The following is a 14122-nucleotide window of genomic DNA, read 5'->3' as shown; positions in this document are numbered from 1 at the left end:
CGTCCGCTGTCTGGGCCGGGCCACGGGGCCGGCTGGCGTCCTCGGCGGGCGGGTGGGCGCGCTGGCCGCGGCCCGTCGGAGAAATCCCGCTCTGGCCTTACCGTCATTGCCAAATCCATTATATCCGTCTCCGCCGCCGCCATAACCGCCACCGCGGCTGCCACCAAACCCACCTGAAAAGAACAAACCGTTGTGGTTCAATCCGTCCACGCGGGGCCGGGCGGTTTAGAGCTGCCGGAGAGAAAAGTTCGGGGCGCCGAAATCCCGGCGTGGAGGGAGGAGGAGGAGCGGCGCTCTGGCCGGGAGCCGGAGCGGTGGCAGCCGGAGCGGCGGCGGCGTTTGGGCTCGGTTTTGAGCTGCGTCTCGAGCCGGCGGCGTCCCTTTGCGGCTGGCAGCCGGACGGGTCCCGCCGAACCACTTACCACGGCCGCCGAAGTTGCCGCCGCGACTGAAGTTGTCGTTACCGCCGAATCCACCTCCGCGGCCGCCGCCGAAATTCCCGGAACCGCTGCGGCCTAGGAGAGGGGGCGGAGGGGGGGGACAGCCTTTAGGAACAGCACAGGCAGCGGGGTCTAGCGGCAGCTCGGGGCGGGGGGGAGGCGGGGGCCGAGCCGCGGGCTCACCTCTCTGGCTGGCTGAGGCGCTGGCCATCTCCTGCTTCGAGAGGGCTTTCCTCACCTCGCAGTTGTGCCCGTTCACAGTGTGGTATTTCTGAACTGCGAGGAGGGGACGGAGGGGGGGGATTTAGGGGAGGGGGGCGCAAAGATGGGTGCCCCCCCGCCTTTCGGCACGCGCCCGACTTACTGACGATCTTGTCGACGGAGTCGTGGTCGTCGAAGGTGACGAAGGCGAAGCCCCTCTTCTTGCCGCTGCCGCGGTCCGTCATGATCTCGATGACTTCGATTTTGCCGTATTGGCCAAAATAGTCTCTCAAGTGATGCTCCTCCGTGTCCTCCTTGATGCCGCCCACAAAGATCTTCTTGACTGTGAGGTGGGCTCCGGGCCGCTGCGAGTCCTGCGGCGAGACGGCGACGGCGTGGGTCGGGGAGGCCCTCGCCACCCCACCGAATCGGCCCGGGGCTCCCCAGGTGGGGGGTCCCCGAGCTGCCGGGGAGGGCCCTGCGCCCGCTCCCTACCTCTCTGGACACGGCCCTCTTTGGTTCAACGACTCTGCCGTCCACTTTGTGCGGCCGGGCGTTCATGGCGGCGTCAACCTCTTCCACCGAGGAGTACGTGACGAAGCCGAAGCCTCGCGAGCGTTTGGTGTTCGGGTCCCTCATCACCTGGGAGGGCAAAAAAACGTCAGGGCACGGGGCGAAGCCCCCCCAGACTGCAGCAGCCCCCCCTCCGCGGGGACATGGCTCCTTTCCCTCAGCTCCTCTGCCTCTTACTCCTGCCCCCGGAGCCGCCCTCCTTGTCACCCACATCGCTGCACCCCAAACCCCGCCAGCACTGGGTCACCGAGGGCCGACGCTCGTCACCCACCCCCCCACGGGTGGCGAGGAGGTGGGGGGCGCAGTGGGGTTTGGGGGGGCCTTACCACGCAATCGGTCAGGGTGCCCCATTGCTCGAAGTGGCTGCGGAGGCTCTCGTCTGTGGTTTCGAAGCTGAGGCCGCCGATGAAGAGCTTGCGGAGCTGCTCAGGCTCCTTCGGAGACTGCGGGGAGGCGGTGACAGGGGGATGAGGGGGGGTGGACACCCCTGGCCCCCAGCTACAGAGACACTCTGTCCCATGCCCCCCAAAAAACTCCTACTTGGGATCCCCTTGCATTCTCCCGGCTCCAGGGAGGCCCTGACACCCCAAAATGCCCCCCTGGGACTGCCTCGCACCCCCACAGCTCCAGGGAGGCTCTGGCACCCCCAGACCCCCCCTCATTGGACCCACTGCGCTCTGTCAAACCTGGCTTCAGCCCCAAAAAGGCCTCTTCACCCCCAAACGCCCTGTGGAGCCTCCTTGCACTCCAGTCCCAGGCGGGAGCTTATCACACCCAGCCCCTCTCCATCTTGTCCTCAGCCCTAGGGAGACCCTACCACCCCCAGCCCCCATCTATGGACTTGTCCAGGCCCCCCTGAGACCCCCAGAGCCAACCTGTGGGGCTGTGCAGGCCCCAGGCAGACTCTGGGGACCCCGGCCTCCATTTACGGGGACGACCAAGCCCAGGGCTGGCCCTGTGAGCCCCCAGCCTCAATCTGCAGGGCTGTTTGCTCCTCCAAGGGCTCTGAGCCAACCCAAGGCCAACCTGTGGGGCTATCCAGGCCCCAAATGGACCCTGAGCCCCCCAGACTCCACCTTTGGGGCCACCCAGAACCTAACGGGAGCCTGAGCCCCCCAGCCCCATCTGTTCGGCCACACTGGTCCCAAGGGGACCCTGAACCCCCCAGTGTCCATCTGTGGGGCAGTGCAGGCCCCTGAGCCCCCCCAGCCCTAACCTGTGGGGCTGCTCAGGCCTCGAGGAGACCCTAAACCCCCCCAGGCCTCATTTCTGGGGGTACCCTGGCCCCAAAGGGCCCTGAGACCCCCCAGGCCCCATCCCTAGGGCCCTCTAGGCCTCTGTGACCCCCCCAATGCCATTTGTAGGGCAGTGCAGCCCCTGAGCCCCCCAGATCCTAACCTGTGGGGCTGCCCAGGCCTCAAGGAGATCCTAAACCCTCCCAGGCCCCATCTCTGGGGCAGCCCTGGCCCCAAGGGCCCCCGAGCCCCCCAGGCCCAATCTCTGAGGCTGCCATGGCCCCAAAGGGCCACTGAGACTCCTAGAACCCATATCTGGGGCCCTCTAGGCCTCTGAGACCCCCTCGATGCCATTTGTAGGGCAGTGCAGCCCCCTGAGCCCCCCAAATCCTAACCTGTGGGGCTGCCCAAGCCTTAAGGAGACCCTAAAACCTCCTAGGCCCCATCTCAGGGGGCTGCCCTCCCCCCAGAGGGCCCCCAAGCACCATTTCTGGGGCAACGCTGGCCCCAAAGGGCCCCTGAGCCCCCCAGGCCCCATCCCTGAGGTGCCCTGGTCCCAAAGGGCCCCCAAACCCCCCAGGCCCCATCCCTGAGGCTGCTCTGGCCCCATAGGGCCCCCGAGCCCCCCAGGCCCAATCTCTGAGGCTGCCCTGGCCCCATAGGACCCCCGAACCCCCCAGGCCCCATCTCTGGGCTCCTCTAGGCCTTTCAGCCCCCTCTCCCAGGCCCCATCTGGGGGCCAGCGCAGGCCCCCAAGCCCCCTCCGCTCTCATCTGTGGGGTTACCCTGGCCCCAAAGGGCCCCCCAGAACCCCTCCGTCCAGCCCTCATATACGGGGTGGCCGAGATCGCCTCCCCCCCCCCCGGGTCCCATCGCCCCCCGGCCCGACCTGCGCGCTGCGCATGCGCGGAGTCGGCGCGGCCGCCATCGCCCACCCGAGCACAAAGGCGCGCACGTGGCCCCGGCGCGCGGGGAGCCGCGGCGGGCAAGGGGGGGGGGCGAGCGGGCGGGCAGCGGGGCTGCGCATGCGCCGCGGCGGGCCCCCCGGCGCGCGGGGGGCCGGCGGCGCCTGCGCAGAGGGCGGCGGGCGGGCGCAGCGCGCAGGCGCAGTGCGCGAGGGGCCCGCGCCGCTGGGCGAGCCGGGCGGCGGGGGCGGGGAGGGGCCGCGGCGGGCGGCGGGGGCCGGCGGCGCGGAGGGGCGGGGCCGGCGGGGCGCTTACCTCGGACTTGGCCATGGCGGCGGCGGCGCGCGGCTGGGCGGGCTGGGCGGCGGGCGGCTCAGCGCGCGATGCTCCCTCTGCGAGGCGCCGACACAGAAAGGGGCCGAGCGACGCGAGTGCCGCCGCCTCACTCCGCCGCCCCCGCCGTCCGCCCGCCCCCCAGCCGCTCCCATTGGGCGGCGCCGCCCGCGCCGCGCCCCCGCACCGCCTCCTATTGGGCGGCGGGGCCGAGCGGCGCGGCCTCATTGGCGACGACCAACCGCCCCGCCACAGCTGCCGCCGGCGGTTGGCCGCCGCGGCGGAGGGCCCGCCCCCGCGCCTCCCGGATTGGGCGAGGCCGCCGCTAGCGCCGCGGCACCGCCGTCCCCATTGGCGGGCGCGGCCTGTCGCTCAGCGCTGCCCGGCGGCGGGCCCGGCGGAGGGCGGCGAGCGCGGCACGGCGGGCGGCAGCAGCAGCGAGGCGCGGCGGCGCCGAGTCCCGGCGGCGGCGAGGAGGGGCCGCCCGCCCGCCGGCACCCAAGGTGGACCTAGCTCGGCGCATGCGCAACGCGAGGGGAAAGGGAAGGGGGGGGTGGGCGGGCGGACGCATGCGCGGAGCGCGGCCGGCGGCGCCTGCGCGCTCCGGGCGGTTTTGGCGGGCGGAGCGCGGAGCGGCGGCGGCTCGGAGGGGCGGCCAGACGGCGGCGGACGGGCCTGCGCCGGAGCCGCTCTCCGCCCAGGTAGCGGCGGCGGGCGGCGGATGAATGGGGGGGGGTGTGGAGGGTGGTAGAGCCGGGGCGGGTCCCGCCGGCGAGATAGGCAGGCGCGTCGGCCAATGGCGGGGGGCGGGAGCAAGCGGCGGCCCGCTCGGCCAATGGCGGCGGCAGAGGGGCGGGGCGACGCGGGGAGTGGCGGCCGGCCGGGCAACGGCGGCGGCGGCGAGCGGCGGCGCGCTCAGCCAATGCGCCGGCGGGCCCCGAGGCGCCAACGGCCAATGGGAAGAGGTGGCGCGCTGCTCGCCCCGCCCACGCGGTCCGGGCCGCTGTGCAGCGCCGAGCACCGGGAGCCGGCCGGGCCTCCGCCGGGCCTGGGCCTGCTCCGGGCCGAGCCAGACCCGCTCCTTTTCGCCCCGAACCAGATCTTTGTTGCGTCCAAAGGGGGCTTTTTACCCCAAAAGGGCTCTGTTTTGCCTCCAAGCAGCACTTTTTCCCTCAAAGCGGCCCTTGTCTTTTGTTCCTCCAGGACCCCCGCGCGCGGATGTAGGGATGCGATGCGTGGGGCTCCGTACCCTCCCCTTTTACCCCCCAAACCTGCCCCTTTTACCCCCCAAACCTCCCCCTTGTACCCCCAAACCTCCCCCTTTTACACCCCAAATCCTCCCCTTTGCCCCCAAACCTGCTCCTTTTACACCCAAAACCTTCCCTTTTGCACCCAAACCTGCCGCTTTTACCCCCCAAACCTGCTCCTTTTACCCCCCAAACCTGCTCCTTTTACACCCAAACCTGCTCCTTTTACACCCAAAACCTTCCCTTTTGCACCCAAACCTGCTGCTTTTACACCCCAGACCTGCCCCTTTTACACCCAAAATCTCCCCATTTCCCACCCAAACCCACCGCCGGTTGGGGCCTGCACCCCCCCACCCGCGGGGAACGGGAAGGCCGAGGAATTTTCTGGGCTCTATCGGGTTTTTTGTGGCGGGCTGAATTTTAATAAAAAGCCGCTAAACCCAAGGCTTCAAACCGCCACGTTTTGGCTGCGTGCCTGAAAACTTGTTTATTTTTTTAAACTCCCTGAGATTGAAACCCCAAGGGCTTTGCCGGAAAGCAGCAAAACTCACCCCAAAACGGCGCCGGTCGGGGGGAGCACGGGGTCTTCCCCTCTTTTTTCCCCCCCTCACCCATTTTTAATTCACCTTTAAACCCCCTAAAAAAGGGGTGGGATTTTTCTCACCGGGTTATAAATTGGTGGGAAAACGGGCTTTGCCGCCAAAGCATTTCCCTGCGCCTTAATCTCCACTTTTTTTAGGGGGTTTAACCCAAATTTCATTTCCCTGGGCCTGAATCTCCGCTGTTTTTAGAGATTTTTACCCAAGTTATGTTTCCTTGTGCCTAAATCCCTGCCGTTTGAGGGGTTTTAACCCAAATTATGTTTCCTACTGTCTAAATCCCCACCTTTTTTAGGGGTTTTACCCAAATTATGTTTCCCTGTGCCAAAATCCCTGCCATTTTTCAGGGTTCTAACCCAAAATGCGTTTCCCTGTGCCAAAATCGCCACCGTTTTTAAGGGTTTTAACCCAAATTACATTTCCCTGCACCTAAATCCCCGCCATTTTTCAGGGTTTTAACCCAAATTGTACTTCTCTGGGCCTGAATCCTCACTGTTTTTAGGGATTTCACCCAAATTATGTTTTCCTGTGCCCAAATCCCCACAGTTTGTAGAGATTTAACCCAAATTACATTTCCCTGTGCCAAAATCCCCACCATTTTTCGAGGTTTTAACCCAAGCTGTGTCGCGAGGCGGTGCCATCTCCTCTTCCGATGGCTTTGGGGGGGCTGGGGTGTCCCCCCACTAACCCCCCCCCCGACTCGTTCCCCCCCCCAGGACCCGTGGGCGCTGCGCTATGGGCAAGAGGAGCAAGCGGCCAGCCGACAGCTCGTCCTCGGGAGACGAGGAGGAGTATGTGGTGGAGAAGGTGCTGGACCGGCGCGTGGTGAAGGGCCAGGCCGAGTACCTGCTGAAGTGGAAGGGCTTCTCCGAGTGAGTACGGCCGGGGCCGGGGGCCGGGGCCGCTGACGGGGGTGGTGATGCTGGCCGTTCGGTGACAGGGAGCACAACACTTGGGAGCCGGAGAAGAACCTGGATTGCCCGGAGCTGATTTCGGAGTTTATGCGAAAATATAAGAAGATGAAGGAGGGTGACGGGAACAAACCACGGGAGAAGGCGGAGGGAGCCAAGAGGAAAGGAGGGCTGCCCGCCGGCGGGGAGGACGTCAAGGCCAAGAAGAAGAGGGAGGTGAGGGGGGGCCCGCCACGGGGACGGGCACCTGGGGGTGGGGACGGGCACCCAGCCACGGGGACGGGCGCTCAGCATCCTCATGATGGGAGCAGCCACCCAGGGATGGGGACAGGAACCCAGGAATGGGGACAGGAATCCAGTATCCCAGTGACAGGGACAGGCACCCAGCCACGGGGACAGGCACCCAGGGATGGGGACAGGCAGCCAGCGTCCCCGTGATGGGGATGGACACCCAGGGATGGGGACGGGCACCCAGGCATGAGGACGGGACCCTGGCATAGGGACAGGGACCCAGCTATGGGGACAGGCACCCAACATCCCCATGATGGAGACAGGCACCCAGAGATGAGGACGGGACCCTGCCCATGGGGACAGGCTCCCGGCTATGGGGACAGGCTCCTGCCACCCCCACCATGGGGACAGGCATGTAGGGATGGGGACAGGCACCCAGCATTCCTGTGATGGGGACGGGCACCCAGGGATGAGGACAGGAACCCAGGGATGGGGACAGGCACCCAGCATTCCTGTGATGGGGACGGGCACCCAGGGATGGGGACAGGCACCCAGGGATGGGGACAGGCACCCAGCCCTTGCTGGGGATTTACGCACGCCGGCCACCATTCCAGGGTCCGACCCTGGGTCCCGCCGAGACTGCAGACCCCGAGGCGACATTTCCAGTTCCTCTTTGACTGGTTCTCGGGTGCCAGCTGGCGCTGGGTGCCTCCGGAGAGGGACCCCCACCCCGCTCGCCCCCCCCAGTTACACCAGTACCACCTGGCCCTCGATCCCCAAGCCCGGTTCCTTAATTCTGGCCAGCGGCCTCTTGGCTCCCCGCCTGCCGACGTGACCTCATTCCCTTGGAATTGTTTCCCCGGTCCTTATCGCCCGCGTCCTGCTGCCACGTCCCTGGGGCTGCGTCCTGCTGCCACGTCCCGCTGCCACGTCCCTGGGGCTGCGTCCCGCTGCCACGTCCCTGGGGCTACGTCCCTGGGGCTGCGTCCCGCTGCCACGTCCCGCTGCCGCATCCCGCTGCCATGTCCCTGGGGCCACGTCCCGCTGCCACATCCCACTGCCACGTCCCGCTGCCACGTCCCTGGGGCTGCGTCCCGCTGCCACATCCCTGGGGCCACGTCCCGCTGCCACGTCCCTGGGGCTGTGTCCCGCTGCCACGTCCCTGGGGCCGCATCCCGCTGCCACGTCCCGCTGCCGCATCCCTGGGGCTGTGTCCCGCTGCCACATCCCGCTGCCACGTCCCGCTGCCACGTCCCTGGGGCTGCATCCCACTGCCACGTCCCGCTGCCATGTCCCTGGGGCCACGTCCCACTGCCACATCCCGCTGTCACGTCCCTGGGGCCGCGTCCCGCTGCCACATCCCGCTGCCACGTCCCATTGCCACATCCCTGGGGCTACATCCCTGGGGCTGCATCCCGCTGCCACGTCCCGCTGCCACGTCCCTGGGGCTGCATCCCGCTGCCACATCCCGGTGCCGGCGGCCCTGGGGCCGCAGCGCTGCCTTGGTCGGGAAGTTTGCGCTCGCTCGGCTCCTGCGGCCGGGGGGGGCCGGGGGGAAAGCACGGCCAAGGGGGTCGTGTTGTGTCACCACAGCAGGGACGGCCACCCAGGGGTGGGGACAGGCACCCAGTGTCACCATGGCTGGGATGGGCACCCAGGGATGGGGACAGGCGCCCAGTGTCACCGTGGCTGGGATGGGCACCCAGGGATGGGGACAGGCACCAGTGTCACCATGGCTGGGACAGACACCCAGGGATGGGGACAAACATCCAGGGATGGGGACAGGCAGCCAGTGTCACCGTGGCTGGGACAGGCACCCAGGGACGGGGACAGGCTCCTGGTGTCACCGCAGCAGGGACAGATATGCAGGGATGGGGACAGGCACCTGGTGTCACCACAGCAGGGACGGGCACCCAGGGATGGGGACAGCCACCCAGCATCCCCATGATGGGCACAGGCACCCACGGATGGATGGGGACAGCCACCCAGTGTCACCGCAGCTGGGACAGTCACCAGGGATGGATGGGAACAGGTACCCAGTGTCACCATGGCTGGGACGGGCACCCAGAGATGGATGGGGACAGGCACCCAGTGCCACCACAGCAGGACGGGCACCCAGGGATGGGGACGGGCACCCAGTGTCACCGCAGCTGGGACAGGCACCCAGAGATGGATGGGGACGGGCACCCCGTGTCACCACGGCTGGGACAGTGACAGAGGGATGGGTACCCAGGGATGGGGACAGACACCCAGGGATGGGGACAGGCACCAGTGTCACCACAGCAGGGACAGGGACCCCGGGATGGGGACAAACATTCAGGGATGGGGACAGGCACCCAGGGAAAGATCTGGACCCACTGAAATGGGGAGGGGAACCGAGGGATGGGCACCCAGGGATGGGGACAGACACCCAGTGTCACCATGGCTGGGACAGGCACTCAGGAATGGGGACAGGCACCGAGGGATAGGGACAGGCACCTGGTGTCACCACAGCAGGGACGGGCACCCAGTGTCACCATGGCTGGGACAGGGACCGAGGGATGGGCACCCAGGGATGGGGACAGGCACCAAGGGATGGGGACAGGCACCTGGTGTCACCACAGCAGGGACAGGCACCCAGTGTCACCATGGCTGGGACAGGCACCCAGGGATGGGGACAGGCACCGAGGGATGGGGACAGGCACCTGGTGTCACCACAGCAGGGACGGGCACCCAGTGTCACCATGGCTGGGACAGGCACCCAGGGACGGAGATGGGTGCCCAGTGCCCCCACACAAGCCCATCGCCACCCGCCTGGAGATGACGTCCCCGACCCTGTGACCTCCAACCGTCACAAACCGGGGCTGCCCCCCCCTCCCAGCTCCCCCCCCACCCAAAATCCCCTTTTTTTCCCCCAAAAATCAAATCCGCAGAGCAACGACATCGCCCGGGGCTTCGAGCGGGGGCTGGAGCCCGAGAAGATCATTGGTGCCACCGACTCGTGCGGGGACCTCATGTTCCTGATGAAGTGGTGAGGCCACCCCGCGTGTCCCCAAGGCGGGGGACACCCCCCGCCTCCTCCTGCGTGTCCCCCCCTGCCCCGGGCAGCCCCCTGACCCCCTCCCCTGTTTGCATGTGTCCCCCCGCCCAGGAAGGACACGGACGAGGCCGACCTGGTGCTGGCGAAGGAGGCGAACCTCAAGTGTCCCCAAATCGTCATCGCGTTCTACGAGGAGCGGCTGACCTGGCACGCGTACCCCGAGGACACGGACCCCAAAGAGCGCGAGGCCCCCAGGAGCTAAGGCGGCCCCCCCCCCGCCCTGTACATAGCCCCCCCCTCACCCCCCCCCCCATCAGCTGGTGTCCTCGTCCCCTCCCCTGTCCCCAGGGATCGCCCTGCCCCTCCCCGCAGCCCCACTGGGGACAGAGAGGGGACGGTGCTGCCCCCGGGGGGGGGGGTGGGGGGGGTGTTTTGTCCCCCCCCTCCTCCAAAGGGGGGGCACCCCCCACCCTGCACCCTCCCCCGCCAGAGAAGGGGGTGGGGCAGGTTGGGGGGGGGGGCTCAGCCCCTGTTTTTTTGCTGTTTTTCTAAGGTTGATGTTTTTAGCCGGGGCCCCCCCCGGGGTGTCCCCGTGTCCCTACCCCCCCAAGGCCCCCCCCCCAATTCCCCCCCCCCCCCCCCCCCCCCAGATTTGCTTCCAATAAACGGTCACTTTTCAGGAGCTGCCGCTTCGTTTGGGGGGGGGGGGGAGGAGACTGGGGGCCCGCTGGTGTCCCCACTGTGGCCCAGTTCACCCCCAGTACGGGGTCGGGGAAGGGGGGGATGACAGGAGGGGCCCCCCCCCCCCTATTTTGGGGCGTTCAGTTCTGCCCACCCCCCCCCCCGGGTCCCCTCGGTGCTCCCTCTGGCGCCACCTGGTGGGCGCGGTGCGGCACTGTAGCCGGGGGGGGGCACCGGGATGGGGGGAGCGCCCTGGGGACCCGGGGTGGGGGGGATGTCGGGGGGGGTCCCGGGGGGTTTGGGGACACCCTGGGGACACGGGGGGGGAGGGGGGCGGGGCGCGGGTGGCCCCATCCGCAGCTGGGGGACGCCGCCCGCCGCCGCCAGGGGTCGCCGTGGCGCCGCCGAAACCCGCGAGGCGCCGCCCGCGGGGAAGGGGTAGGGCCGTGGAGGGGCGGGGCTTGAGGAGGCCGCGCCCCCTTTCTCGCCCTTGTGGGTCTCGGCGCCCGTGTGGGGGCCGCCCCCCCCCCCCCCCCCCCGCTGCCCACGCGTGTCCGCGCCCCACGGTGGGGGGGGGGGGAGGGGGGGCGGGTGGGTTCCTTCCCGCCGCAAGGCCCGATGGGAAACTCCGCGCGCCGCCCCGTGATGCAGCGCGGCCCCGCGCAGACAAAGGGCCCGGCCCCGCCCCCTCGCGCGCGGGGCACGCCGGGGAGGGGGCGGGGCACGCCGGACTCCAGCTCCCGGCAGGCGCTGCGCTCGAGGGTCAGGGGTCAAGGGGCGGGGCGGGCGGACGGCAGCGGGGCCTGGCGGGGCGCACAGGTAGGCCCGGGGGGGGGCCGGTGTGACGTTGTATGACGTCATGTGACGTCGTTGGGGGGCTGCGGGGAGGGTCGGGGGGTGGTGAGGGCCCCTGGGGGCGCTGGGCCTGGGAGGCCCGGGGGCGCGCAGGGCCGGGGCTGGGGGGGGGGCAGTTGGGCTGCCGTGAGGGGCTGGGCCGTGGTGTGGGGCGGTTAGGGCTTCGGGGGGGGGGTGGACGGTGTTAGGGGGCCCCGGGGGCACAGGGCTGGGGCAGGGTGGCAGGTGGGGGGTCCTGGGGGGGCGGTTGGGGGGCTGTGGGGCTGCAGGGCTGCTCTGCGGGGCAAATGGGGGGCTCTGGAGGTGCAGGGCTGGGTTATAGGAGCAGCTGAGGGGCCCTGGGGGCACAGGGCTGCTCTGTGGGGCAGTTGGGAGGTGCAGGGCTGTGCTTTGGGGTAGCTGGGGGTCCTTGGGAGGTGCAGGGCTGCTCTGGGGGGCAGTTGAGGGGCCCTGGGGGGTGCAGGGCTGCTCTGTGGGGCAATTGGGGGGCCCTGTGGGGTGCAGGGCTGCTCTGGGGGGCAGTTGGGGGGCCCTGGGGGGTGCAGGGCAGCTCTAGGGGGCAATTGGGAGGTGCAGGGCTGTGCTTTGGGTAGCTGAGGGGCAGCTGGGGGCCCCTGGGAGGTGCAGGGCAGCTCTGGGGGGCAGTTGGGGGGTAATTGGGAGGCCCTGTGGGGTGCAGGGCTGCTCTGTGGGGCAGTTGGGGAGCCCTGGGGGGTGCAGGGCAGCTCTGGGGGGCAGTTGGGAGGCGCAGGCCTGTGCTTTGGGGTAGCTGGGGGGCACTGAGGGTGCAGGGGCCGGGGTAGAGCAGCGCTGGGGCTCTTCCCCACTTCAGGGTGGGGTTGGCACAGGCTGCCCCTTCCCCTCCACCCCTGCCACGAGGCCTCCCCCCCCCCCAGGGCTACCCTGTCCCCTCTCTGCCCCCTCTGCAGGCACCAGGCGTTGGCAGCATGGAGGAGAGCACCACGGGGACGGAGCTGGAGCCGGTGGCGGTGGAGGAAGAGGAAGATGAGGAGGATGAGGATGGCCTGGCGGATCGGTTCCTGCAGCTGGAGCGGGAGCAGAGCGCGCTGCTGCAGGCGCTGCCACCCTTCGGGGACCCCGTCAGCCACGTCTACCACCCCCTCGACTACGCCTGGGAGCCCCACTGCGACTTCGTGCGCCGCTACTGCCGCGCCCCGAAACGCGTCCTCTTCCTCGGCATGAACCCCGGCCCCTTCGGCATGGCGCAGACCGGGGTGCGGCACCGCAGGGACCCCGGCGGGGGGGGAAACTGAGGCACAGGCGAGGCCGGGGGTGTTTGTAAGGTGGGGTGTTCACCCCGTGTGCCCTCACGGAGCCCAAGGGGGGGAAACTGAGGCACGGGAGTGCTGGGGGGGGTGATCCATCCCCATGGAACCCCAGGTGAGGGAAACTGAGGCACAGGCGAGGCCAGGGGTGTTTGTAGGGTGGGGTGTTCGCCCCGTGTGTCCCCACGGAGCCAAAGGGGGGGAAACTGAGGCAGAGGGGTGTGGGAAGGGGGGGTCAGTCCATCCCCATGGAACCCCAGGGCACAGCCGGGGTGTGGGGTGCCCTGTGGGGGGGGGTCGATCCATCCCCATGGAACCCCAGGGCACAGCCGGGGTGTGGGGTGCCCCCACGGGGGGAAACTGAGGCACGGGCAAGGCTGGGGGTGTTTGTAGGGTGGGGTGTTCACCCCGTGTACCCCCACAGAGCCAAAGGGGGGAAACTGAGGCACAGGGGGGGTTGGATCCATCCCCAGGTGAGGGAAGCTGAGGTACAGGGGTGCTCGTGGGGTGCCCAGGGGAGGCCCCGTCACCCCACGGGGGCCCAGATGAGGGAAACTGAGGCACGGAGGCACCTGGGTCACCTCCCGGGCCCGTTTGGGGGGTGCCTGTTCCCCAGAACCCCCTCCCCAACCCCCCAGGGAGGGAAACCCGGGGCGGGGGGGGGGAGGGGGGATGCTCACCAGTGTCCCTCCCCCCTGAGTCCTTCCCTGTCTCGCAGGTCCCCTTCGGAGAAGTCTGGCACGTGCGGGAGTGGCTGCGGGTCGTCGGGGGGGTGACGAAGCCCCCCTCGGAGCACCCCGGGCGCCCGGTGCTGGGCCTGAGCTGCCGCCGAGCCGAGGTGAGCGGCGCCCGCTTTTGGGGTCTGATGCGGACCCTCTGCCCGGACCCCCACCTCTTCTTCCGTCACTGCTTCGTCCACAACCACTGCCCCCTCCTCTTCCTCGCTGCCAGTGGGAGGAATTTGCCCCCCGTCGAGCTGCCCCCCGCCCAGCGCCGCCGGTTGCTGGAGCTCTGCGACCGGGCGCTGGCGCGAGCCGTGGGGCTGCTGGGCGTGGGGCTGGTGGTGGGCGTCGGGCGCTACGCCGAGCAGCGGGCGCGCCGCGCCCTGGAGGCCGCCGGCCTGCGCGTGCGAGTCGAGGGGTTACCCCACCCCTCGCCCCGAAACTCCCGCGCCAACCGGGGCTGGGAGGAGCTGGCCAAGGCCAGACTGGGAGAACTGGGAGTGCTGGAGCTGTTGGAGGGGGATGGGGGGGCGGCGGGGAGGTGAGGGGGAAGGGGTTTGGGGTGAGGGGAGGTGGATTCGTGCCTCAGTTTCCCCCACTGAGAGCAAGGGGGGGAGGCATTAAGGGCTCTGTGCCTCAGTTTTCCCCACTGAGAGCCAAGGCTGGGGTTGGGGGGGGCATTAAGGGCTCTGTGCCTCAGTTTCCCCCACTGAGAGCCAAGGCTGGGGTTGTGGGGCGGCATTAAGGGCTCTGTGCCTCAGTTTCCCCCACTGAGAGCCAAGGCTGGGGTTGTGGGGGGGCATTAAGGGGTCTGTGCCTCAGTTTCCCCCGCTGAGAGCCAAGGCTGGGGTTGGGGGGCATTAAGGGGTCTGTGCCTCAGTTTC

The 14122-nt window shown here is 69.0% G+C and overlaps 3 protein-coding genes across 3 annotated transcripts; 2 read left to right on the top strand and 1 right to left on the bottom strand.

Annotated features, from left to right (window-relative positions):
- On the bottom strand, nucleotides 1-3810 carry HNRNPA1 (heterogeneous nuclear ribonucleoprotein A1; the record flags this gene model as incomplete). Its single annotated transcript, XM_075445578.1, has 7 exons — nucleotides 3670-3810; nucleotides 1541-1657; nucleotides 1137-1283; nucleotides 805-1015; nucleotides 624-716; nucleotides 423-515; nucleotides 1-173 (listed from the first exon to the last, which is right to left on the bottom strand). Coding segments are annotated over exons 1-7 (849 nt in total), but the record flags the coding sequence as incomplete, so codon positions are not given.
- A 446-nt stretch (nucleotides 3811-4256) lies between these two features.
- Nucleotides 4257-10332, top strand: CBX5 (chromobox 5). The gene is given in 6 exon segments (XM_075445774.1): nucleotides 4257-4313; nucleotides 4315-4388; nucleotides 6250-6405; nucleotides 6474-6660; nucleotides 9588-9685; nucleotides 9806-10332. Coding segments are annotated over 6 exon segments (723 nt in total). The 3' UTR covers nucleotides 9957-10332.
- An 824-nt stretch (nucleotides 10333-11156) lies between these two features.
- SMUG1 (single-strand-selective monofunctional uracil-DNA glycosylase 1) lies at nucleotides 11157-13783 on the top strand. The gene is made up of 3 exons (XM_075445577.1): nucleotides 11157-11194; nucleotides 12160-12465; nucleotides 13235-13783. The coding sequence occupies exons 2-3, from the start codon at nucleotides 12178-12180 to the stop codon at nucleotides 13781-13783; spliced, it is 837 nt and encodes a 278-aa protein (XP_075301692.1). The 5' UTR covers nucleotides 11157-11194; nucleotides 12160-12177.
- Nucleotides 13784-14122: the final 339 nt, after the last annotated feature.

The sequence above is a fragment of the Opisthocomus hoazin genome, chromosome 32, assembly GCF_030867145.1.
Source record: "Opisthocomus hoazin isolate bOpiHoa1 chromosome 32, bOpiHoa1.hap1, whole genome shotgun sequence".
NCBI lineage: Eukaryota > Metazoa > Chordata > Aves > Opisthocomiformes > Opisthocomidae > Opisthocomus > Opisthocomus hoazin.
The sequence above is the reverse complement of the archived record's forward strand: the minus strand, read 5'-3'. Positions and strand labels throughout refer to the sequence as shown.

What these genes read in the sequence shown, in the direction of transcription:
- SMUG1 (XM_075445577.1), top strand. Translation starts at nt 12,178, where the DNA reads ATGGAGGAGAGCACCACGGGGACGGAGCTGGAGCCGGTGGCGGTGGAG. An exon ending in TCGGCATGGCGCAGACCGGG is followed by an intron (nt 12,466 to 13,234) that starts GTGCGGCACCGC and finishes CCTGTCTCGCAG; the next exon opens with GTCCCCTTCGGAGAAGTCTG.